The sequence below is a fragment of the Rissa tridactyla genome, chromosome 1, assembly GCF_028500815.1.
Source record: "Rissa tridactyla isolate bRisTri1 chromosome 1, bRisTri1.patW.cur.20221130, whole genome shotgun sequence".
NCBI lineage: Eukaryota > Metazoa > Chordata > Aves > Charadriiformes > Laridae > Rissa > Rissa tridactyla.
The window spans coordinates 23,526,786-23,552,982 of record NC_071466.1 but is presented as its reverse complement, the minus strand read 5'-3'; the positions used below and the strand labels follow the sequence as shown (position 1 = coordinate 23,552,982).

Genomic DNA, 26,197 nt, shown 5'->3' with positions numbered 1-26,197 from the left:
AACCCTGTATGCGGAGAGGACAGGTGATCCGAGTCTCTCATTCCTGAGCGAATACTCTAACCACTCTATCTTCTGTATAATGCATAATTCTTCTTTCTCTGAGTTTTTTATTTAAAAAAAAAACCAAACATGATAGTATTTTTTTAAGGCCAGGCCTAGCACTGAGCTTCAGCAGTATTCTATGCATGCCTACTGGATCTGGGCAGAGGACAATGTGTGAGGACCAGTTAAACAGATGGGGCATGACTCAGCTGCCTAAGCACAGCTGCCTAGTGCCATTATATGTACTTTGGTGTTCCCTGCGTGACCTTCAGATGATTTTAGATGCCCTAGAAGGGGGCTAGAAGGTCTGACATGGGTCTGTAAGCCACCTGAGCCCTTCCAAAGTGTCGGCTTAAGACTGGTCAAGACGGAATCACAGACAAATGCAAGTCAGAGGCCAGCTCTGGAAGTCACCTAGTCCTACCTCCTACTTACAGCAGGTTAGAAGTTAGATGAAGGTGCTCAGAGCCTTGTCCAGGTAGAATTTCAATAACACTGAGGCCGGGGAGCCAACAGCCTCTCTGGGCAACCTGTTCCCATGGTTAACCATTCTAACAGCGATATTTTTGTCCCCCTTCTATCCAGTTGCATTTACTCTCACCACAACCTATGACTGTCGCCTCATGCCCTTTTGCTGTGTACCTCTGAGAACAGCCTGGCTTCATCTTGTCCCTAGCCCTCCCAGAAGCAGGCAGAAGCCCCCTTTAAGCCTTCTTTTCTGCAGGTTAAACAAAAACAACTTCTTCAACTTCTTATGCTTCATGTGCTCCCACTCCCTGACCATCTTAATGTCTCCCTGTGGGAATCTCCCCACTTTGCTCATTGCTCTGTCCTACTGAAGGGGGCTCAACACCGTACTGGGTGATGCAACCTCACACGAGTGGAATAACGCAGCCCAGTCTGCTATTAGCCCTCACTGCCACACGGGTACACTGCAGATACGTGTTCAAGTAATCCACCGCAAGCAGGAGTGTGTCTTCTTCTGCAGACCTGCTGCAAAAAGACAGGAATCTAGCTCCTTGTTTGGCCACTGCCGTCGGAAGTCTGGTTAGCTTTAAGAAGAAAGTACTGTTACACTTGAAATGACTAGGATTTTAGATGTACTTAATTATCCAAATTCTACAACAGATTATAGTCACAATAAATTTCAGTTATTTTAAGATTACCTTTACAAACTCATCGAGCACTGACCAATGCCAATGATTCAATCTTCTTATTACTATAAAGGAAGTACAGGAACTCTCCTCACCTTCAGCAATAACTAGCGGGAGGTGTCCCTGCCCATGGCAGGGGTTGGAACTAGATGATCTTTAAGGTCCCTTCCAACCCTGACAATTCTATGATTCAATGACTTATGTTAATGCTGACTATACCAGATGAACCAAAATATGCTGCTTGGGATTGCAATTTACTGAAGACCACGAAACTCAGAAGGTTCTCCCTTTTTTGCCCCCTTATTTTGAATTCTTTACTCCCATTACAATAAAGGGAGAATGGGGCTATTCAGGTGAGTAATTACTCCCTGATGAGAGACGGGTATCCACTATTTGGTTCTTTTTCCAAATAAAAAATGATTTCCCTAACATTAGCCTTTTTTCCAGAGCTAAGCTCTGTAGACTTGTATGCATATTGCTTTTCTCTTCTTCTAGACACAGTTAGAAGAGAAATGACAGCATAGGATTCAAATTCCCTTGGCCAGCTTAAATTTCCCCTTAACTGTGACGGTAGCATATTTAAGCAAGTTGGCAAGGCACATAACTCCCTCATTATCTTCTAGACGATGTTTAAGGTCTGGCTTAAATCAGCATGGCTCACCCTCAACATTATCACACGTTTCATCATAAAAATTATGGTATTTGGGTACTGGGTGTGTAAATCTTGCTATGGTAAGCACTTTACTATACATGGTACATAGACATCAACGGTATTTTTTTGCAGAAGAGGATACTGTTCATTTGAGTCTAAATATTAAGCTGTAGCTGTAATGACTAATAATTTAATAAATAAGTTTTCATGGCAATATGCTTGGCTAGCTTTAATTTAAATGTATATTCATTACCACTTACTTTTTTCTGCTATTTGTTTTAATTCGTTTCAACATTATGCCCATTTAACTACACAACGGTCTCACAAAAGACTAACAGCATATGCATTTAGTATAGAACAGAAACATATCTGCCATGAATTAAAACAGGAAATTAGAACAGAGGATCAGTTAAAAAGTCTGAAGGAAGTTTTAGCAGCCACCTGTCATTCCCTAAATTTCACCTGATGTGAGTCAACTAAATTTTACTTTTAAATAAAAGTAGCATGTGTGTCTTGATATGATCAGATTCATTGGTAGCTAAAATTTTTATACTTCTGGAAGTAAAAATCCCTACTTTAATCCCCATGGGAACAAATATTGTAAGTTCTTGATCACAGGAAGACTTAATCACCTCAAAAATACTTCAATGAAGTTTCCAATTTATCTTCCTATTAATTACTCCTGTGTTGTATCTTTTCTTCTTATAACCCAGCTGGACAGCAATTAAAGTTGTGCAAATAATCATCTTCGTGCAGTACAAAGATCTTAAAGAAATATGTTCTGGCTTTTATCTTAAAGATAAGAAAGAGCTTATTTGGACAAAAATGGAGTTTTTAATGAAAGCCTTCTGGGAAAAATAAAGAAGGAAAAGCTAAATGGTTTTACAATGTCATTAATTAAGTCAAGTTTATGAAACTGGCCTCAGGGTTCTCCCTGTGAAAACACCATCAAACTCTTCTTACATACATCATGCTTCATTAACGCTGTTTTCTTCCTATTATGTCTCTGATGAAAAAATACTGTCACTTAAAAATGAAACATCAAAATGCTGATAAGAAAACCAGAAATTATTTGACATTGGAAAGTAGTACTTTGTAGACAAAAATTAATGCTAATGAAGCAATATATTAGGTACTGACGCTTGTCTGTTTCCTCAGAATGCTGTTCCTGGTTGAAAAAAGAGGGATGGGATGGCGCAGACGCTCTCATTGTAACAGCTGTTCAGATTAATGTGATGGACATGAAAATAGTCTCTAGGCAGAATTGTGACTGTGATTCTGTTTTCAGACTGCATAAACCATTTTGACTTTCACCATATTCCCACGCTTTCTGAGTGGTGCTGATTTCATGTTTCAAAGTGCAGAACAGCTTCATAAGAGAGTTATTTAAATAAATTCCCTCTAGCTTGAAAGAGTTTAAACTGAACTCCTGACTTGAAGCTACTGATGTTACTGTTCCTTGATTAAACTAGGAGGAGGACCAGCAGTCCACTGTACTGGATGGCATCTGTTCTCACAGACCTTGCATGACTTTGGAAGCCCCTTTCCTTTGTGGCTTTTTTTTCTTCTGAAAAAGACATATCACAAGCAGAACTTAAGGTCTTCTGTAGGTTGAAGCCTCCTTATGCAATCTTTGAAAAACAGGTCTTTGCAAAAACTGGCCCTACTTTTCAGTAAAGACAGTTGGAAACATGCTGCTCTTCATCCTCTTTCTTAATATTCGTCACTGGAATGCGACTGCAAAATCAGACTGTATTACATTCATCTACTGGTAGGCTGGATAAGTAAGCATATGTTTACTCAGGTGAAGCGTTATTTACTGTGGTAAGAACAGGAATCTTGGAGACGACGGTTAGTAGCTTTCTTCAACTGCTTTCTTGGATTATCAAAGACAGTTCCAGATACTTCAGTTTTGAAGGTGGGTGAGCAAGCTGTGATAATGATATCTTCTGAATCTTATTCATGATTTTAAAGACAGGAGCTGTTCTAATGAAAATAGTTACCATCTGTTCTGTAGACAGATGCAGATGTAGACAAGGATGTAGACACCCTTGCCTCGCCTATAGGTATCTCTCTCCACAGCTTTATTAATTCCCTCTGACTCTCAGACCTGTACCTTCCCACATCTGTGCCTTGCTTAGATTCTTTCCTTGCTATTTGTTGGCCACCATCCTTCTCTTAAGTCCCATTTCTCCCCGAAATCATAGAATCATAGGGTTGGAAGGGACCTCTGAGGACCATCCAGTCCAATCCCCCTGCCAGAGCAGGGTCACCCAGAGCAGGTTGCACAGGAACGTGTCCAGGCGGGTTTTGAATGTCTCCAGAGATGGAGACTCCACCACCTCTCTGGACAGCCTGTGCCAGTGCTCTGCCACCCTCAGGGTAAAGAATTTCCTCCTCATGTTTAGGTGGAACTTCCTATGCTCAAGTTTGTGCCCATTACCTCTTGTCCTGTTGCCAGGCACCACTGAAAAGTGCCTGGCCCCATCCTCCTGACACCCACCCTTTAAGGATTTATAAGGATATAAATCCTATAAGGATTTATAAGGGCACATTGCTGGCTCATGGTCATCCTGTTGTCCACCAAGACTCCCAGGTCTCTTTCCACAGAGCTGCTCTCCAGCAGGTCAGCCCCCAATCTGTACTGGTGCATGGGGTTATTCCTCCCCAGGTGCAGCACCCTACACTTGCCCTTGTTGAATTTCACAAGGTTCCTCTGCCCAAATCTCCAGCTTCTCCAGGTCTCTCTGTATGGCAGCACAGCCTTCCGGTGTGTCAGCCACCCCCCCCAGCTTTGCGTCATCAGCAAACTTGCTGAGGATGCAAGAAATATTCCCAAAGCAATCACCTCCCCAAAATCACTTCAGTAAATGACCCATTTCCCTTTTTGCTTTGAATTAGGGTGGGTTTTTTTAATTATTTACTTGGTTTTTAATATGAATTTCTTTGGTCATATGTGAGTTTTATATGATTTTAAAGGGTAACTCAAACGAAATGGGTATCTGGGCATCTTTGTCATTCAGAGGGATACTGGGTGGTTGGTTTTTTTAAGTTACGATCCTTATTATTTTCTAAGTCTTCTTTTCCTGGCAAGCAGTTAAATGTGTTTGCATTCAGTGAAGCTTCTAAAACACAACAGCACTTATAAAGAGCTATGACGTCCACATCATTCTTGCAAGAAGTATGTCATGGAATCACGGAATTTTTCAGAGTTGGAAGGGACCTCTAGAGATCATCTAGTCCAACTCCCCTGCTAAAGCAGGATTGCCTAGAGCACATCCCTCAGGGCTGCATCCAGGCGGGTCTTGAAAGTCTCCAGAGAAGGGGACTCCACAACCTCCCTGGGCAGCCTGTTCCAGTGCTCTGTCACCCTCACTGTGAAGAAGTTTTTTCTCATATTTGATCGAAACTGCCTATGTTCCAGCTTGTGCCTGTTACCCCTTGTCCTGCTACTGGGAACCACTCAAAAGAGCCTGGCTCCATCCTCCTTAAACCCACCCTTTAGATACTTGTAAACATTAATAAGGTCTCCCCTCAGCCTTCTCTTCTCCAGGCTAAAGAGTCCCAGCTCTCTCAGCCTTTCCTCACAAGGGAGATGCTCCGATCCCTCAGTTATCTTTGTTGCCCTCCGCTGGACTCTCTCCAGCAGTTCCCTGTCTCTCTTGAACTGGGGAGCCCAGAACTGGACACAGTACTCCAGTTGTGGCCTCACCAGTGCAGAGTAGAAGGGGAGAATGACCTCCCTGGACCTGCTGGCCACACTCTTCCCTATGCAGCCCAGAATTCCGTTGGCCTTCTTGGCGACAAGGGCACATTCTTGGCTCATGGATAATTTACTGTCTACCAAGACCCCCAGATCCTTTTCTTCAGAGCCGCTTTCCAGCAGGTCCACCCCTAGCCTATACTGGTGCCTGACATTCTTCCTCCCCAGGTGCAAGACTCTACACTTGTCGTTGTTGAACCTCATTAGGTTCTTCCCTGCCCAGCTCTCCAGCCTGTCTAGGTCACGCTGGATGGCAGCATGGCCCTCTGGGGTGTCAGCCACCCCACCCAGTTTGGTATCATCAGCGAACTTGCTAAGCATACACTTTGTCCCCTCATCCAGGTTATTGATGAATACATTGGTCCAAGTATTGACCCCTGGGGGACACCACTGGTTACAGGCCTCCAAGTCGACCCTGCTCCATTAATCACAACCCTCTGAGTCCTGTCACACAGCCAGCTCTCAATCCACCTCACTGTCCCCTCATCTAGCCCACACTTCCTCAGTTTCCTAAGGAGGATGTTATGAGAGACAGTGTCAAAAGCCTTGCTGAAGTCAAGGTAGATGACATCTGCTGCTCTGCCCTCATCTAGCCAACCAGTTATAACATCATAGAAGGCTATGAGATTGATCAAGCATGATTTATCCCTGGTAAATCCATGTTGACCACTTCCAATAACTTCCTTCTCCTGAACGTGCTTGGATATGACATCCAGAACGAGTCTCTCCATTACCTTCCCAGGGACGGAGGTGAGACTAACCGGTCTGCAGTTCCCTGGGTCCTCCTTCCTGCCCTTTTTGAAGACTAGAGTGATATTGGCCTTCCTCCAGTCCTCAGGCACCATTCCTGTTCTCCATGACCTTTCAAAGGTGATGGAGACTGGCCAAGCAATAACATCTGCCAGCTCTCTCAGCACTCGCAGGTGCATCTCGTCAGGGCTCATGGACTTATGGATGTCCAATTTGGCCCAGTGGTCTCTAACCTGATCTTCCTCTACTGGGGAAAACTCTTCCTCTCTCCAGACCTTCCCCCTTGCCTCCAGGGCCTGGGATTCATGAGGGACAGAATCCTGTCATGCAGGTAAACTAAGGAGCATACAGAAACTTAAATAAACCAACAGTGCTCCTGGTGGGAGTTGCTCGCATTTGATGGTGTTTTAGTGTATCTGTGATTCATGAGGGAAACCTTTTCCATTCTTGAATGGTATGTACCTGTTATCCTCATGTGGGGAATTTCATAGAAACTCCTCAAGTAAAGATTTGTTTCATACCTCTCTTGTGAATAACTTCTATTGAATACTGGGTATTTAAATCGCTCTTAGTAACTCATTAAAATATTTTAATGTATCATTTGAATCACAATTTTCTATGAGTTAAAAGGTATTTTTGTTATGATCTTATGAGTGATACTACATTACATTGTCGTCTTTGGAATGATCCCAAACTTACCTATATAGCTCCTTCACAATGGCAACTCTTCATATTTGTAAGATGAATAGAGTATTAAAACGTAATTCCAGCATGCTGGCAACTATGGAAGGCATTAATTCTTTAGCAAAGGCTTGTGCATATGAAGTAAATCAGCCATATACCTATTTTTCACACTTCTTATACAGAAACATAATTTTATATGCATGCATTTTATGACTATGGACAATGGCTAAAAATATCAAGCTGTTGTTTGACTGTATCTTTAGGTATTAACAGAGTTCTTTACAGTAGTAAGTTTTTACTGCTCCTTCAATGCTTTTCCATCAGTCTAAAATTAGTAGTATTTAATATTAGCAATATTTCATGTTAGTATTTACAATAGTACCAATTACACCAGACAGCACTTAAGACCAATTATTAAAGAATTCAGTAACTAGAATTGCCAGTCAAAAAGAGATTACTTAAATATCAAATATCTCAAAATAATTTGCAAATGCATTTGAGCACTTCCTTTTGATGTAGGTTTGATTTTCTCAGGCTCAAATCATTATTTCACCCTCTCACCTTTTCTTTTAGAGCATTTCTTTTACAGCATTTAGAGCAAGTCAGAACTTTCCTGCTTCAGTGTCGAATTGGAATTGCCTTTGTACACTGACCACTTCTAAAAGATTTGAGATGCAGGTCTTCCAGTCTACAGTCTGCTCCTTCCTACTGTTTTCCTCATGTATTGGCTAAGCCAGATGCAGCCCCTCTGCACCGCCAGGCGTCTGGACACCAACTATTGGGCTTTCCCTCAGCAAAAGGTTAAAGAGCTGTGAGATCATACGGTACAGCAACACTGAACCACACATTACTGGGAATAGGGACAGAAGACCCAGGGGAAGAAAAGCAGAGAAACTGAATTAAACTATCAATAAGAAGAGAAAATGCTAAAAATTGATGGTACTTGCTGTAAATGAGTCACTACTGACAAGACAGTTCCAGCAGAACTCTCCCTGCTAAACACCACAGTCCCTGTTGTACGACATGGGTTTGTATTGACCCTTCTCTGTCCATTGGGTCTTCAGTTCACAAGTTTTCTTCAATCTAGATGTCTCTAGCCCTACAGAGCAGGTATTTTTAACACAGCACGTTCCACCTCACTTTCTGTACTGCTTTTTGTTATCGCTCTCACAAGACTATGTTGTGACTGGGAAGAGGAAAGAAAGGAGGAAGAGGAAAAAAAAGAGGAAGAGGAAAGAAAGGAGGATCTGAGACTTGTCGTTATTTTTGCCCAGCTTCATTTTCCTAATGTAAGACCTATAGACATTGGCTGTCACCACAACTCAAATATCTTTATATCTTTCAGTTAAAGAGGTCACACCGGCTGGACACAGCCTGTCGAACAGTTCATCAGGCATTTGGGCTTCTCTCTGACATGATTTTACCTGTAAGTTTCTCAGACTTCGTCAGGGATCAAGTTGTACAGATTAGTGTGGTGGTCAATGATCTGCTCTGTGGTCTGCCCTTCCCAAAGGAGCTCCTAACACCTTCTTCTCGTCAGGCAGGACGGGCACATGACCGGAGTGCAGATACACATCTAGTGAGTCAAACCGTATGGAGCAGACAGTATCAACAGCACATGTGCCATGTCACAGGCATTCTGACCGTGTGATGTGTACATTATTGGTCACACGGTCACTGCAAAACAGTCTGAAATAACTGTACTAATAGTATGAAACTAGAAGTACTGTACATTTCATACCCCTAATTATTATCAAAATGAAATATCATAGAGTCATAGAATCATAGAATGTGCTGGGTTGAAAGGGACCTTTAAAGGTCATCTAGTCCAACCCCCCTGCAGTAAGCAGGGACATCTTCAACTAGATCAGGTTGCTCAGAGCCTCATCAAGCCTGGCCTTGAACGTCTCCAGGGATGGGGCCTCCATCACCTCTCTGGGCAACCTGTGCCAGTGTCTCACCACCCTCATTGTAAAGAACTTCTTCCTAATGTCTAATCTAAACCTGCCCTGCTCTAGTTTAAAACCACTGCCCCTCGTCCTATCGCTACATGCCTTTGCAAACAGCACTCAAATATGAATGCCACTATCATGTATTAATAAATATCTAGAGGCATTTTTTAAAGAGAAATTATCAGCTTGATTTAAAAAAAAAAGATTTGAAAACATTTAAAGGTCAAATTGTGATTGATTGTTTAATTGTACAATTATACATTTTTAAGGGGAATAGCAGGCTCTTTTATAAGTTATAAATTATAGTTTTTATTTGAAGTTGGGTTTTTTTTTTTTAAAGAAGCTTGCAAAATGTTCAATGAATTGATATGATAATTCTTGAAACGAATTGTCAGAGAAGTTACACAGTCTCATCAGCACGGAAGAGTTACTCATCGGGGTTCCAATCTAGTAAACTACGTAAGCACATCAGGTCAGTCTTACAGTTAAGTAAGTTGAAATTTATGCTTTGCTGCATGAGGATCTTAGAAGGAACAAGTTAATAAATTGTTGCATTTTTCTTCCAAGTCAAGAAAAGGTTGAAAAACATTAAAAAAAACTAAGAAAAATTCTGTTGTATCTGACACATATTGCTGCCATTCTTGCTTAAAAATATGATTTAAAGAGTAAGGTATGCTTATTCTTGCTGCCAAGATCTATCACCTACACCCATCTAGATCTATTGATTTAACTCAGTAAACCAATGTATCTTACTGCTACCAAATATAGCAAAATATCTACATTTCAGAGTTGTGAACCAGCAGGTTTTTTTAGGACATCTGCTTAATTCTATTAGTCTCTGGAACACTAGGAAATGAAGAGAGACATACAGACCTTTCCAGCCACGTTCTCCTGTTGCATTCTCTTAGAAAATTATTTGCAACTATCTATAGATACCTACACAAGGAAAAGAGTAACTTCTGCAGTGACCTTTCCTGCATGACTCTGCAATAAAAAAGTGCTTCAAATATTTACAGAATTAACGCTTAACTGAGAAATTGAAAATATACTGTTGGCACTTATTAAGTGGCAGCTGGACTATTCAAACATGATCATAACAGTAAAAAATAATCACGTGTAGCACTTTATATCCTCCAAGCTACTTGCAAATATTCATTAAAATGTTTCCAAAACAATGAAAAAGGAAAAATCACTTGGACTTACCCACATTTAATCTGCCTGTGACTTCCCCATTTGAATTGCGAGCGTTCACAGTCACATTGTGGGTAGACTGGAGAAGCAGGGATGAGTCCTGGAGTATGGAGAAAAAAAAAAAGTAGATTCAGCAGAAAAATTAGAACTGTAAACACTTACAGAAATACACATTTTCGTAAAAGTTTAAGGGGATCGTCCTCGGTTCCAAAACTTTGTGGCTGGAAAATTATCTAATGAAAAATAGAAAGTAATAGACATACGAGGAAGCATGTAATTTTATGTTAAAACCTAAATCAAACTGCAAAACTACACACTTGCACAGACGAGAATATGACCGACAGGAGGAGGATGTTTTGACCGTTCTGTGCTGAGCTGAATGAGGTACGTAGTTGAGAGACGACTGCCAAACCCCTGGTGACACGTCCCGGCTACAACAAACTCCGGGTTTGTTGCAGGAAAATCAACAAATCATGCAACAATCTTCAATGCCCCTGGAATCACCGGAAAAGAAACTTAGCCACATTGAGTGGGTTCTTCTTATGTTTTTCTTCAATCTACCACCTGAATTGTCTTTAAATGCAGCTGATTGTCAGGGAGATCATACTGGCCACTGTTTGTACTTGGTTTTAAGTAACAGAAAATTATCTGGGGAGAAAAAGTTTGATCACACTCAGTTGGATCAGCAAACTGTAGCCACTCCAGTCGACTTAAAAAGAGGGGAGGAAGTTTTTTTGCAGTACATGTGCTTTCATACTAAAGCATACTTTGTTATCTAAAGGACAGGAACCTAGTTACTGATAAGTGTGTCTGAGCAGATCTCGGTTGCCAACGTATGAGGGAATATGTGACATGAAGAGGGTACTAGGAAGCTGCCTGCTTGTGACCTCAGAGGGGATACTCATTCCTAGATAAATGAGTGAGTTTCCAACTACCGGACTACTGTTAAAGATCGGTCTCATATATATGGCTTCTGGTACTTTTTCTGGACTCAAGAAAGACTGTGCAGCACCTTGAAGGGCTAACCCCTGAAAATCACTCACAAGTCATAGAATCATGGAATCATAGAATTGTAGGGTTGGAAGGGACCTCTGGAGATCATCTAGTCCAACGCCCCTGTCAGAGCAGGGTCACCCAGAGCAGGTTGCACAGGAACACGTCCAGGCGGGTTTTGAATGTCTCCAGAGACGGAGACTCCATCACCTCTCTGGGCAGCCTGTGCCAGTGCTCTGCCACCCCCGGGGTAAAGAAGTTCCTCCTCATGTTTAGATGGAACTTCCTATGATCAAGTCATGCTCCCATCATAATTTAATGCTTAGAGATAACCTCAGAATTATGAACATATTTTATGCAAAGAATCTGACTACACAGGCTTACCTAATAACAGTGGTAGAAGCTATACACAGTTTGGAGTCCAACTTACACATTTTTTAAAAAAAAAGAAGTGTTAGAAGTAGGAAGATAGGCTATCTCAAAAGAAGTCACTGAGTGAGCAAAATAAATGAATCTCATTTTGTAAATTATATCAGGAAAAGGTGAAAGCTAACAGAATTAACACCAATAATGAAGTCTCAGGAAAAAAGTAAGCAGTGTGTTAGAATGAATATTAATGGTGACAAGTTAGTATGAAGTGGAAAAGGAAGGTCAACAAAGATCAGGTAAATATATTACATATAAGTACATGTGCTAAATGACCCACAGATCTGGGCATCTTTATAGCACTTACTTGACTGCCACCGGTTGATTTAAAAAATAAGTTAGTAATTCGTAATATCAAATATAAGTGCAAATAAACTGTATTCTAGACCTGCAGCTTCCACATGTGTGTTGTTAACTAATTAAAATCTAGTAATATATTTATAAATGCTCATCTTTTATCTTTCCATGAATATGTATTAGCTGAGATGCACCGGTGTTGCCCACAACTCTGTGTTGGACTCATAACGAAGGCATAAACTTGTAATAGGCTCCAGAGATGATGCACAGCAAGTAGATTTTCTGCTATGTATTTTCTTAGCACTTTGGAGACCTCATTAGGTGAGAAAAGCTGTTAGGAAACTGCAGGGAGAACATTATTAAGGCAAGGGAGAAAGCTGCTATGATAGCTATGAGTGGCCCAATTCTCTAACAGACAAACTTAGGAAAAGAAATCATAACAAATAAGCAACCTTATGAGGAATATATAATCTGAGAATATACAGATGGCACTCAGGAGATCAAGCTACAGGCAATTAAGCCTCTAGAGAGTTCAAATATTTGAAAAAGCAAGCAAGCAAACAAAAAACCTCTATTGAACTATCAGTTCACAGGGGGCAGAGACATGCAGTAGCCTGAAGGCTCTAATTAATGCATGCTACTAATGATCACAAAGGGTCATTACACAGCCAAGCATATATTAGATGCTGCCACACCTCTTTCCTCCTATATTGCACTAAATGTATTAAGAGCTGCAAGACATACTAAAAGAGCACAAATGGTAGCTTAACATTGCGTAACCATTTTTTGGGGCAGAGGGAGTTTTTAAGTATTAGCTATGCTGGTTTTAAGAAGTTACATGTCTTATTGGATAAACAGCCTCAAGGGAAATTCATTTAAGGACATAAATAGTTTTCCTGCTGCCTATGAGGCAGAAAAGAATACAGCATAAGAAACAAAATGGAAATTTAGATTTAGCAATGGAATTTCACCATCTAAGTAAGAGCTGCTCCTGCTACCAGAACTACTCATTGCAGACAGACCGAAAAAGAAAGGCTTAACAGACATAAAATACGTTGTCATTGCTTAGATTTCAGTAATTGAGCATTTTAACAACCTCACCCTAAATCCTACATCAACCATGTTTTCTGATAAATTTATTTACATTTTCTCTTGCTATAGCAATACAAACACTAACTTTTTCTCTAGTTTCAGAAAAGTCTCATAGCTGGCTATTTCTTCTAATAACTCAGAGAGGATGATTACATGTTTGAAGTAATGAAAGAGCCATATTCAGCTTTTACTCTCATTGAATAGTACTTTTTGGTTGATGACTTTGTTCATGAAACATGGCTTTATTTTGTGAGAGTTTATATTACAGACAATAGTTCTGAAAAATATTCCTTTTGTTGGTCAGAAACAGATATTGCTCGACAAAAAATTCACCTGAATAAGTTTCAGAGTTCACCTGGATAAATAAACACCAATTCAGATTCTCTCTTTCTCCCTCTAAACCCAGTACTTCAATAAAAATCTTTCATTTTTATTCTGCTTGAACCATTTTAATCTGCTTGATAAATATTTTCTTTGACCAAGTTATTCCTTTTTACCTCAATAATAATATGTTCTGTCTATGTAAACAAGATTCAATCCTAAATCTTCCCATTTAGTCTTGCAGATTTTACACAGTTAAATATATAAAGATATCATACATTTAATATCGTTGTCCGAGAAGTGACAAAACCTGAACTTCTTAGAGAATTTTAACTTTTCCAGTAAGATCCATGAATTTTAGAGATATTTAAACTATTCTGTAATGGATGAATAAACAAAACAAGCAGTTTCACAGGGAAGCCTGCATTAAAAAATAATCTGAGTAAAAATAATGAACAACTTTATACACACTCTTAAAATTCGAGGGTTGCTTATATACAATGACCTTTATAATTCCTTTTTGAGCTATTTGCTATCACACGCTTAGGAGAAAAATGTTAATTCTGCCATAGTATCAGAACATTGATCTAATGATCATGCTTGCAAAGTATGCAACAATATGTGTGTACACACACACACACACACACACACACGTATTTCCATGACAGCTGCCTGGACTTCACCTAATTCAACTGTTCCTAAGTGCACTAATTTTATTTTAGCATTACTGGAAGATTATCTGCTTACCACTCGAGAATGGATTTCTTTGGCATAAAGAGGGAATAAGAATTCCGATTCCCCTTCCAGACGAAGGCCTTCTTTCGTGACACGCAGGTGTCCCATTCCAGTCTGAGGAGAAGATGCAAGAATTATGCACATTTTATTATCGTTGCTGTATTTATTTTTTGTTCTTTTCATAAACAGAAGATTTCCAGGCCTGCCTGTCTCCAGTCTATTGATAAAGCTACCCATACTAATGCATTTAAAATTTTGAGAATTCCTCATTTCTTCCAGGACTATTTTTCTTTAAGAAACCGTAGCATTTAAGAAAAAGTTATTAAAGTTGGGATTTTTTTTTTTTGAGGAAAAATGATATTACAGTCATTAACTTAAAAAGAAGTGAATTGGTATTGTCTGTGCTGAAATAGCCTTTGTACTTGCCTTCTAAAAACATCATGAACGATAAACTTTTACACGAGTACTCACATAAAACAAACCTTATGTTGGCATCTCAAGGTTTATTCTATCAATAATACATTACAAGGAAAGCAATACTTCTGAGCCTATTGAGGAGAAAAAGAGGGATTTTTATTTGCTTCCGTTTTCCATAATTACGTTTTTCTTTTTAATTCATTTTTCATCCCTTGGTTTATTTTTCTTCTCCTCTAATCATAGGTGAAGGCTCCACCTCTCACCATCATCTTCCATTCTCTCTGTCACCTGCTTTTCAGTTTCTGTATCTTCCTTATTCTCTCTGAATCGCTCCCTCCTGATTTTAGCCCAGTTGTGCTTTCCAGCCCATATCTTATTTCATTCTTTCAGCCTTCTCTCATCATTATCATAGAACTGATCACGTGAAAAATGAGTGAGGAATTACTTCAGGAAGTACCTCTGAGGACTTGCAGCTTCAGCTGCAAGGTATTTCACAGTTTTTCAACTAATCTGTGAGGGATTCGCCCCTCCCTCTGCTATGAAAAGTGAGAAAAAATGGCCAAAAATTTGCAGCCTTACAGCTCGGCCACACACAATAGTATTTCAAGTCAACTGCCTCAGACTACAAGAAGTAGGTGAGGGGGCTAAATAATAAACAACAAATCCAAAAAGCATTTCCAGTCCAAATATTTTTCGGGTTGTTCTCCACACAAGAAGAGATACACGACAGGCCACTGATGATACATCAATAACCTGTTCATCCAATGAATTATGCTTACCACGGGAAAAAAGCTGTAACTTTAAGAGACTTATTTTCAAATTATTTTCAAATATGGCATGTTCTCGCCAATGAGACTATATATATATATCTCCTATATATATAATATAGGATATATATACATTTTTTAATATATATTTATTTATCCTACATTATATATTATATAATATAATAAATATATATTAATAATTATATATCATTGTTATTAATATTATAATTATTAATATATTATGTATAGTGTATATATATATTAAAAATATATATGATGCTAAATAACATGTCTAACCAGCCTTCAATGAAAAATTGTAGCTATTTTCTTTTCACAGGCTTGAAGAGAGACAGAGAGAGAAACAAGCTTTGCTTAAATTCCGTACGGTAAGAAACATTCATGTCAGCAGTTCACTCCACTGGAGAGTACAACTGCAATTCTTCCCCAGCAAGGATTTATTTCAGGGAAGAGGCTTTTAGAATAGCTATTTATGGAGTCTGTTATTCAGTGTCAAATATTTTACTGCTTTGAAATACATAATGTACTGACTTTTCTCAGTGGAAGGAGATACAGCTTCTAGATTCTAGACCACTGCAAAGCTTTTAAACAGTACCTCGCATTTATTGATACATCTCATGAGGCAAAACTAAAATAATACATATGATGAGCCCCCTATGGCTTTCATAATCACAATTCCTAGGCAGCACTGAGTCATTCAGAAATATGTTTTTCTTGTGAGGACTACGAATAGTTTTTTCTAACCTGTAACACAAAACAAAGATCACTTCAACACCATAAGAACACACAGGTTTTAAGACAAACACTTTTGAAAAATATGACATGAAATATCAGTATATTCTAAAGAAATACCACTAACAAATGGCTCTCATTTAATTAGCTAAATTTAAGGTCTCATTAGAGGTCTGATCTCATGCCTTTTCACATCAGCTGAAAGTAGATTACATTAACCATCAGGTTTAAACACAGTTTTCATATTTTCCCTTGAACATAAGTAACGAAATAAACAGTATATTATAGAGTAAGTATAAAAATGATATTGAGATTTAAGAAGACAGAGGAAGAAGTAGAAATTAATTCTTGCTCTGAAACACACCGGGGAAAATCAAAAAACTTCTGGTGGCAATTTCTATCCTGCCTTTGGCTTTGCCAGGAAGAAATTTTACGTAGAGACAAATAACCTATAATTGATGTTGAAAAAGAAGATTATGCAATTTACTCAGCACGCTCTTTCTAATGGATTCAGATTTTTCAGCAATGATTATACTAAAAATGCTATATAGACAAAGGAATGTCTTTGACATCAAGAATAATATGCCACGTGACAAAACTTAGCACTTTAACTTATCAATAAATTCTTATTTTTCAGTAAATCCAGTCATATCACTCAGGATTACTTTGTATAAGTACAAGTATGTCCTGTTTTATTCATCAGCTATTTCATTTAAGCATTGACACAAAGCTCACATGCTCGTGTATCTGAATAAGACCTTCATCAGCCATTCTCATTGACCACTCAGGAAATGCAAAAACATACGGGAATTTAGACCTGGGTTACCTGCACGAATGATTATGTGTGACGACAGGCAGATAAACTCTGTAACGTGCATGAGAACAACAAAAACGTGGATTTCATATAATGATCCTCACTTCTTTTACCATTGTGACTGTAAACAATTATTATTTCCTTAGTACCACGATATTTGAGCATCTCAGGCTTGTAAAAGTATTGAGTTATGCAGTACCATGAGATGGGGAAATTCTATTATCCCACGTTTATAATTGGCAAATGGAAGTTACATGGAATGTAAAAGAGAGGGATTTAGGATAAACAACCACCCTAATGCACTGAGATCCCACGATAAGTTCCATAAAAAGGACTATAATAGTTACACATAATGTTCTCTCAACAACCACTCTGCTCCTTACATTACCATTTAGGAGAAGCCAATGATTATTTACTGAGAATTGTGACTTCCTCAGTGATGAACAACCTTGCTGCTTTCAGTTTCAAGGATTTGGTTCTGTTCCTATTCAATTCACTCAATAAAAATATTTCTATTGCCTTGAGGAAAGAGTCCAAATATCAGTTAGGCATGGACTTTGATGCAGTTCTACAATTAGCTATTGATTAGGAAAAAAAAAAAAGCTTCATTAAACATAGCTGATATATGGCAAGTCTGGGTTCTTGCTCTCCTGATGATGCCTGAGTGTGCTTGGCCCTGAGCTGTAACACATTGCTGTGCACGTAGCCCCAAGACTCACATTTTCTGATTAGTCAAAGCCCCCAGCGAGGTGGGGACTGAGCTGTATAGAAGAGGAGGATGAAATGGTATCCCTGCAGACACTAAGTAGATTTTGCTGTTGCTGGAAGGAGTTGACTGGCATGGGAACTGCTGGCAGCTGCCAAACCCTTATGCACCAAAGATGCAATTCAGCATTAGAGTTCACAAAGGTGTGACCAGTTCTCATTTCAAAACTGCTAGGCATATTCTAATCGGAGTAACAGGATGTCTTCAACCACAGTAGAAGCATTTTTCATAATTTGAAAATGCTCTTGAGGAGGTAAGCGCTTGTAGAAACAGACACAAGGCCTTCTACAAGAAATTCAAGCTCTAAGTGCGTTTAAGCCTCATAAAAGCCCAACAAAAGGCTCTGATTCAGAAATCATGGTCTAAAGGATATTTGACAGCTATTCTGCAAATTCTCTACATGGGGATACTCCAAACCACCTGAAATAAGTAGCTATCACTACTGGAATTCTAGGGAAGACTAGTGCTATGAAGCATCTGGATGGGAGGACCATCTTGGATGGGTGATCATTCTCTTAGATTCTGGACAGAACAAATGCAAAATATTTTTCCTCTGAAAAAAAAAAAGGAAGCAGTTCCATCCCCCACAAAGCCATTAGAGAAGTGCAGTATGTCCACAAGCTGCAGAAATGTCAAGTTTCTTTCAGAGGACTATGGAAGGACTGAGTCCTTCATCAGGACCAAAATGTTCCAAAAATCGTACTTGGGATTTATCTCCCAAGCCAATATAATAACGTAGAGGTCTGCTGCTGTAAGCATGTGGCCCTCAGAAGCGAGGATGAGGCCTGCGGAACGTGCATTCAGTTTATAATGAGTATTTCTAGTCACCTAAATTCAATCAAGCTGTAACTTGCATTTTCCTACCAACATAGAAACTGATAGATGTGAGGCCTTACTATATTGGATCAACCACTCTTCCTATTATATTGTATCACCACTGTTTCTGCACCTTCTCAGCATTAGATTCAATTCTAGCCCTCATACTCCTCTAAACAATGGGTATTAAGCACCTGGTCTATGTATCAGCTAATAACTGCACACGAAGATGTGCATTTTCCTCTTTTGGGGAGAGATCAAATCCTGGAAAGACAGGCATACCAGATGTTAGCACAGTTACAACAATAAAATCTCTAAGTTGATTCAAACATTAGCTTTAACATGCACCCAGTTCACATTAAAGTAGCTCCTGTCTCGGGAGTTAATAGCATGCTTGATTTGTAATACCTGCTCCCTGAATATTCACATTTTCCAACCGTTAATAGTCCACACACACTGTAGTTGCTGACTGGAACCGATAATATTAACTTCAGAGTAGATAGGACAGAGCATTTCCATTCAGGTAACACCTTTTCTTACTTACAGGATACTTACAACCTACTTTTACGCCAGCCCAGAGAAAGACCTTGGCAAGCTCAGACCAAGCCATCATTTGTTGTGCCCCAAACCTAGCTCAATTAATGGCTTTATAGATCCAGCTTTCACTGCAGTACTTCTTGCAGCAATTACTATTTCGAGAACTTGCTTTGCAAACACGAGCGTACTGTTGCATTGAGATAATAGGGCTGTGGGTAGAGATTGTTAAAGAGCAATCAGCAAAACAGGGTTGGTAATGAATCTGATGGAACTCTCTGTTTGACTTACAATATCTGTTTTGGAGCTAAGTACGTGCTTGGTATAATAACATCACTGATGCCTCATCTCATTTTCTGTTGCAAGGACTCTATTCCCTGGGCGCAGACAGAGAAGGTTATCCAACTCCTCTTCTTAGATGACAGTGGAGTCTTTTCTGTCGAAGACATTGGTCAAATCAGAGCCCGTAGCGACAGCAAGCCCTCCTGGTATAGAAGTTAGTGTCACCTGGCTTAGGGCTGGACACGAACTAAAACATTTGAGGTTACGGCTAGAAAGTGGGTAAGTAATACTCCATGACCTAGAAAAGTAGATGGCACCTTTGAACTCAACAGGTTTGTAAGGAAATGGCTATGAAAGATGCAAATTCATCATACCATTGACATTTGCTTAATTTTGATGAGATTTCTTTCATAAAACAGGCTTCATATTTAAGATGCATAATTTCAAGATATTTTCAGGTCCTCTTTGTCCCGATATGTAGAATAACAGACTTTCTTAAATAAAGATAGATATTAGTTACAGCAGGTATTACTCAACATCAAAAAATAGCTTCTCAAAACAGCTTCAGTTCCAGCTTCGTTTCCTTGTTCGTGGAGGAACAAATTCTGTCTCTGGCTCTGTCTGTACTGCACAGACATTTCAAAGCTGGATAACACTCTGCTAATAAAAACACCGTTACATCCGGCATTACATCTTCTGTGACTGATTTACTCAACATTAGAAAAATACACTGCTACTCCCACCGCTACATATATTTATTCAGGAATTGAGTTGTTACAAGTTGGCTAATTAATTTTATTATATTAACTTTTATAATTACACAACTTAGCTAAAGAAACCAAATTAAATATTTTCCTTTGATTTGCAAAGGTTGTCAAACGGATTTTCTGCTGAACAGTGCATAATGTTTATTTCTTGAATTACTCTGAGGAATCAGGGATATTTGCATGGTGTATGTGATAACACAGACCATGTATGGATTCAATATTGTAAATCCTATCATTTGTACTAGGGAATGTTTCATCTTACGGTCTCAGTGCTCTATGCCTTGTGTAAGCACACGGTGACAATCACCTCCACCCTGCCAGAATTTGCTGTCTAAATAGTCAAGATGATGAAAATGTGAGATGAAAAAAGGACAGAGATGTTGCATCCCTCACAAAGCACCCTTGAGGCAGTCAACAGCTCTGTGTGAAAGAATGACTTAAATATTTCACCTTATGCTTTGTCTTGCAGCTATCATGCAAATTTATTTTAAAATGGTATTATCATATTGAATAGCAACCACTGTAGTATATTGACATGAAAAACAGATCATCTCCAACAACAACTCAACCTCATTTCGAATTACCCAGCCTTCCCCTCACCTTAGTATTACTGATTAAATAAAGTTTAAGAGCAGAGTTTTGGTTACCTTTGCACCATCATGACCATTTTTTAATTCATGGTACAAAAATTTATAGTGACCACAGAGATTTTACACATAAAACCATAACAATCTACTGTGATGCTTCTCTAATGATGTTATTGATAAGTACATTTTGTAACATATCAAGCAAAATGGAAAACAAATGTTTTCAATTCTCCCTATAGTGCATCACAGCAAGCTCTACCCTAGCACTGACAATAACAGCACCTTTAAAATAATGGCATAAATATACGCTATGCATCAATAAAATGACAGCTTAACATGTATTTGTGTAAATCTTGTCGTGCTCACAGGTCCCAATCTGGATGGAAGCCCGTTGTGGTAGACATTGCAGAAATACACGGGCGGCATTTATTAGCTGCAAGTACTAACACAGCAGACAATGCATGAACTGGAACATGACATACGAAAGATGTAAACAACGTATATCTTAGGAAGAAATCATTTGAGAACAGCAGTTACTTTTCTGTCTCACCAATTTCCACCGGAGCTTGGCAGGCTCAGGTCATTTTAGCGCCAGTCTCAAAACTGACACATCCTACAAGTCCCACATGGAAAAGTGGCAGTTGAGGAACTCTGCACAGTGAACGTTTCTGATCAGATGGCTGGATTTCATACCTGAATGTATAGGTAATTATTTGTATATGAAGCACATAAATAGGAATTAAACCCAAGTTGTTCAATTTCTCCATCTTGTGGTTTTTTCAGCAGGCTGGGCTTGACTTTGGGTATTACATTGCAGAGTAGGTGCACGCCACAGCGTGTCCCCCATCACCCACCAAAGGGGTGTCAGCAGGCATTGATCCTGTGAGCATCTGGGCACCTGAGGTCAGGGCTGGAGCTCACACGCAGGTAAGATGCCTTCATCAGGATGTGCACTTGGATCCAGGTACTGGGAAGTAATAGTGTTGTTGAGTATATGATGATCTAAAGATATATAAAAAGTCTTTAGGGATGTTCAACCTCTTTTATGAAGGCAGGTGATAGCACTAGAAACAAATAGTCAAAGTTTCATGGACAGAGACCTTTCTCAGGTCACTCCTGAGCTACTCAAGTTGTAAATTTCACCAGGTCTGTAATTCATAATTCCTGTTTCCTGCATTACAACAGCTCTCCTTGCTCTCGGGAGCAAAAATACTTGCCAAAAACCACAGGAAAATGTGCAGTTGAGTGTTAAACATTTACCGGTTGTTTCAGGGCTCAGAAAAGAAGGTAGTAGTCAGATCACGAGAGCAGAACATCTGATTTCCCTTTGGCAGAAGGTTTGCCAAGAGCAGCTTCATTTAAGTTTCCCCATACAACTTAAAACTAGCAAAGCAGCATCAGGAGCTGCGCTCAAGCACTTATGAGCTCACCCCTCCACCGTTCTTAAACTTGTGTGTACGCTACAATCTCACTGTACTCAGATTATTTAACACTCTTGATCAAAATAAACGATTCCAACAACAGTAAACTTGGATATTTTTGTTTTCATTTAAACAAGTGTTCTTCCACGCTTTTGTACATACACATGATTTGATTCATCATATAATTCAGATTAATCAAATGCCTCAATAAAATACCTTATATATATGTAAGTATATATCACACTATTGAGAAGTCTGACTTTGATAACAGATTTTCTGCAATAAATATCTCAATAGCTTTCTTTTCAGCTATTATGCTTTGCATAAAATATTTAAATAATCACTGTCTGATAGAGACAATGGAAAGCTGTGGCTTGGTTGGAGGCAAATTATATTTAACTTAATGGAAAAATAGCAAAATGCAGCTGTTGAGGATTATTCACACTAGAAACTATGGAATATTGGTGTTCTGACACGAAAATATTTTAGTAAAATTTAGGATGAGAATATGTGAATAATTAAATAAATATTTCATTTGAGTATTTAAAAATGTAACATCCTCAAAATGGCAACTAATTCCATGGAGCATACGCTGTTAATGACAAAACACATGGAAAGGCTGTACAAGTTCATTAGTGTATGTCTTTGCAGTGAAGGAGAACTCTTGCTGTGAACGAGTGTTCTTTACCCTACATTTTTATGGCTGTCTAGTCTGGTTTTAAATGTTCCAAATGATTGGGCATCTCCAGTTTAATAAGGTGTGCTATTACACAGTCTAGTAAGTCTCACTGCCAGAAAGTATTACTTGATTTTCAACTTTGCTTTCTTAATTCATCACATTCCTAGTTCATTATTTTTCATAGTTCTTTAAGTAAGCCCCTACATCTTCAGTGCCTGAATTTTTCAAGTGCTTACATAGTTGTTTATGTTAATTATTTGATTATAAAATGAATATAATATTTATAGATCTATACCGGTATAATTAATGTGTATATATAGCCATTGGTTGTATATATATAATGTGTATGTGTGTATATATATATACACACATTATATATATATAATGTATATATAATGTATAATGTGTATATATAGCCATTATAACTATTATAAATAGTTAGCTTTTCAACATTTTCTTATACAATGAAATACAAGTGAATTGGCATTGCCTTATAGAAAACTCTGGAAAGTAATAACAAATATTTTTTAATACTTTTTCTATATTAGTTATTAATTTCCCATGAGAACCCAAGAAGATTAGCAGAGTGGTATGTCTCTGATAAAAGTTTCTGGGAACAGGTATGTGGGTAGAGCACTCAATAATTACAAGTAAGCCAAAAAGAAGAAAATACCTGTGAATAATATTCAGAAAACCCTGTAATTTTTTTTGTCCAACTGTAGCAACTGTCCTATTTATTCCAGTGCCAGAAATACCTGTGCATAAAAGAGAAACTAGAAGTAAAGACCACTGCCAGGGTCACCATTGGCTCACGCTCAGTTTGCTGCTACCAACCCCCAGGGCCTTCTCCACAGAGCTGCTCCCAGCCAGGCAATCCCAGCCTGTGCTGGTGCCAAGGGCTCTTCCTTTCCAGGAGCTGGATTTGCATTTGTGTTTTTTGAATTTCATGAGGTTGGCCCATTCCTCCAGCCCCTCTAGGCTCCTCTAAATGTCAGTATTGCATGGTACACCCAAATTGGTACCACCTGCAAACTTAGCGAGCAAGCATTCTGTCACCTCTTCTAAGTCATTGATAAAGTTGTTAAGAAGGACCAGTCCCAGGATAGACCCCTGCAACTCTTACTATTAGCCTCTATGTAAAGTACAACACATCAGTAACTATCTTCCGAGCCTGATCATCCAGACAATATTTTTTTCCTTGCCTGGTTGGCCACCCTTTGTGGCTGCAATGTCCTAACTAGGGTACAAGAATATTGTGGGAGACTGTCAAAAGCCTTGCTAAAGTCAAGGTAAAAGACATCTTGCGCCCTCCCATTATCTGTAAATCCAGATATTTCATCATAGAAGGTAACCACGTTGGTCAGGCATTGTTCACCCTTAGTAAATCCATGCCGACTGTTCTCCACTATCCTTCTTCATGGGCCTTGAAATGTCTTCCAAGAGGACCTGTTCCATCATTTTCCCAGGGACTGAAGTGAGGCGGAGCAGCCCATAATCCACCAGACTGCCCTTCTGCCCTCTTTTTCTGAAGACAAGTGCAACACTTGCATTCCCCTGAATCATTGAGGATCTCCCCAGCCTCTATAACCTTTCAAATGTGGCAGAGGGCAACTTTGCAAGAGAATCAGGCAGTTCTCTCTGCACCCATGGATGCAGCCCATCTGGTTGCCTTTGTAAGTCTTAACTAAAGACTTAACTAAGCTTTGGCTTTCCTGGCACAGGAAGCCTGACACAGGAAAAACCTGAGATGCCGTCCCCCTGAACTCCCGGACAGAAAAAGAAAAAAAGAATGAGACATATCTGACACCTGCGAATCAATCTGCACAACTTGTGGATGTTCATATGTTAGGTTACCGGGGCAATATGAGAAAAAGAATGTATTCTCTGTTCTGGTTGTTCCCTTTTAGTCTAAATTTTATGAAATGAAATGAAATGAAATGAAATGAAATGAAATGAAATGAAATTCTGTTCAGTTAAGTCATGTTCATTTACTGCTGAAGGCCTCTCAAACAATGGAGTTTAGAAAAGTCTCTGTCTTCCATCGTCATTCCAAATTTCTACAAGGAGATTGAAATCTATTCATCTTGCAGCGTGTCTATGTCTGGTTCATGTTCTCCTTTATCAGCTTAGCTTGTTTGCTAGCCTTTATCAGACTGTCTGTTTTTTTGGGTTGAGACAGAAGATGCGTGTATGGATTAATTCTATATTGTTAATGCTCTTTTTCAAACACTAACCAAAAACTTGGAAGAATAAATGCTTAATTCCAACAGGAAAAGGATTTGATGATAGTGTTGGTGGTTTGTATGACTGTTGCCCTCATTCTTTACAAACAGTATTTCCTTAGACACAGGGAAGGACTGTGATGCTTCAATCACACTTCCAGACTTTGAACATGCAGTTAATCCCTATACTCTTCCTTAGAGTTTTCTTAGAGGGTAGCCGTGCTTCTCTGGATATTTCTGGCATCTTCAGGGTTACTTCTTGTCTTGACAGATACACTCTATTAAACTATACCCAGCAAAAAAAGTTCTCTGTTCTTAATGACCTCACACATACTTTTGCTGAGGATTGTGACACACATGTGTACTTTGCACAAATGTTCTTGTAGCTGATATTTAGCTGAAATGGAGATATTTGCCTAAAATTACCCCAAATGAATGAAGGCATTACAGTTAAGTCACTATTTAACCAGGTATGTCAGGAATACAGATTCTTTAACCGAGAATTAGGAAAACCCTTATAACCACGGCATTCATAGTCCCTGTGACAGAATACAAGCTTGCTCTACTTAAGCTGTTATTCCACTGCTCTCGTTGCCAAGGCAGAAGGATGCTGTGCCTCAGAAGATCAAGGCATTTGGTGCCTTCCTCAGAGAGAACTAGTAGGAGATAGGCGTATCTAGAGTTTCTGATGCTATTTATTTAGTCCTGACTGATATTGGAGAAGAAATACCCAGTTTCATACAGTGAAACCAAACCAACAGAAAATAATTTTCAAAACTCCTTAAAAAATATAAATCTGAGCCTCACAGAAAAAAAAATTAACAGTTATTCATATTCTCTGTGATTCATGATGTGCAGTCGCTAAGTGCACATCTTCCATGTGAACTGTGTAACAGAAAAATTATATGTGATCTAAGATGTTCTGCATGACAATCTGTATGACAGTAACAGTGCTGAAAAGAACTTATGTGGAGGAAGAAACTTGTGGGAGTTCAAGCAGTAGTAACTATATTAATAAGTAGCACTTAAAATTAACCTACTTCCTTCGTAGTAAGAGCAACTATAGCAATGCTTCTGTGAAGATGAAATGCCCTTCATTTAGTGTTATAGACATCATAATATAATTCTGTCTTTAGTAGCAGGAGCAGAGCTGTAGGAATTTACTATTATTGTTTTTCTCGTAACAAGTCTATTCGAATCATTGGTGTATCACGGCTGCATGTTAGGAACAAATGAGCTTAGCTGCAATGTTCACTGATGCATTTCATTGCATTCTGACTAAAGCCACGGCTTCCAGACTTCTGAAAGTTATCTTATAATCTA

General features: G+C 39.0%; 1 protein-coding gene across 4 annotated transcripts in view; it reads right to left on the bottom strand.

Moving 5' to 3' along the window:
- SGCG (sarcoglycan gamma) overlaps positions 1-26,197 on the bottom strand; it is a 137,332-nt gene that overhangs the window by 44,282 nt on the left and 66,853 nt on the right. For all 4 annotated transcript variants that reach the window (XM_054202614.1, XM_054202633.1, XM_054202604.1 and 1 more), the window contains 2 exons: positions 14,065-14,166; positions 10,201-10,288 (listed from right to left, as the gene is read on the bottom strand). In XM_054202614.1, the coding sequence (XP_054058589.1) occupies positions 10,201-10,288; positions 14,065-14,166 (190 nt within the window). The remainder of the gene's footprint in view (positions 1-10,200; positions 10,289-14,064; positions 14,167-26,197) is intronic.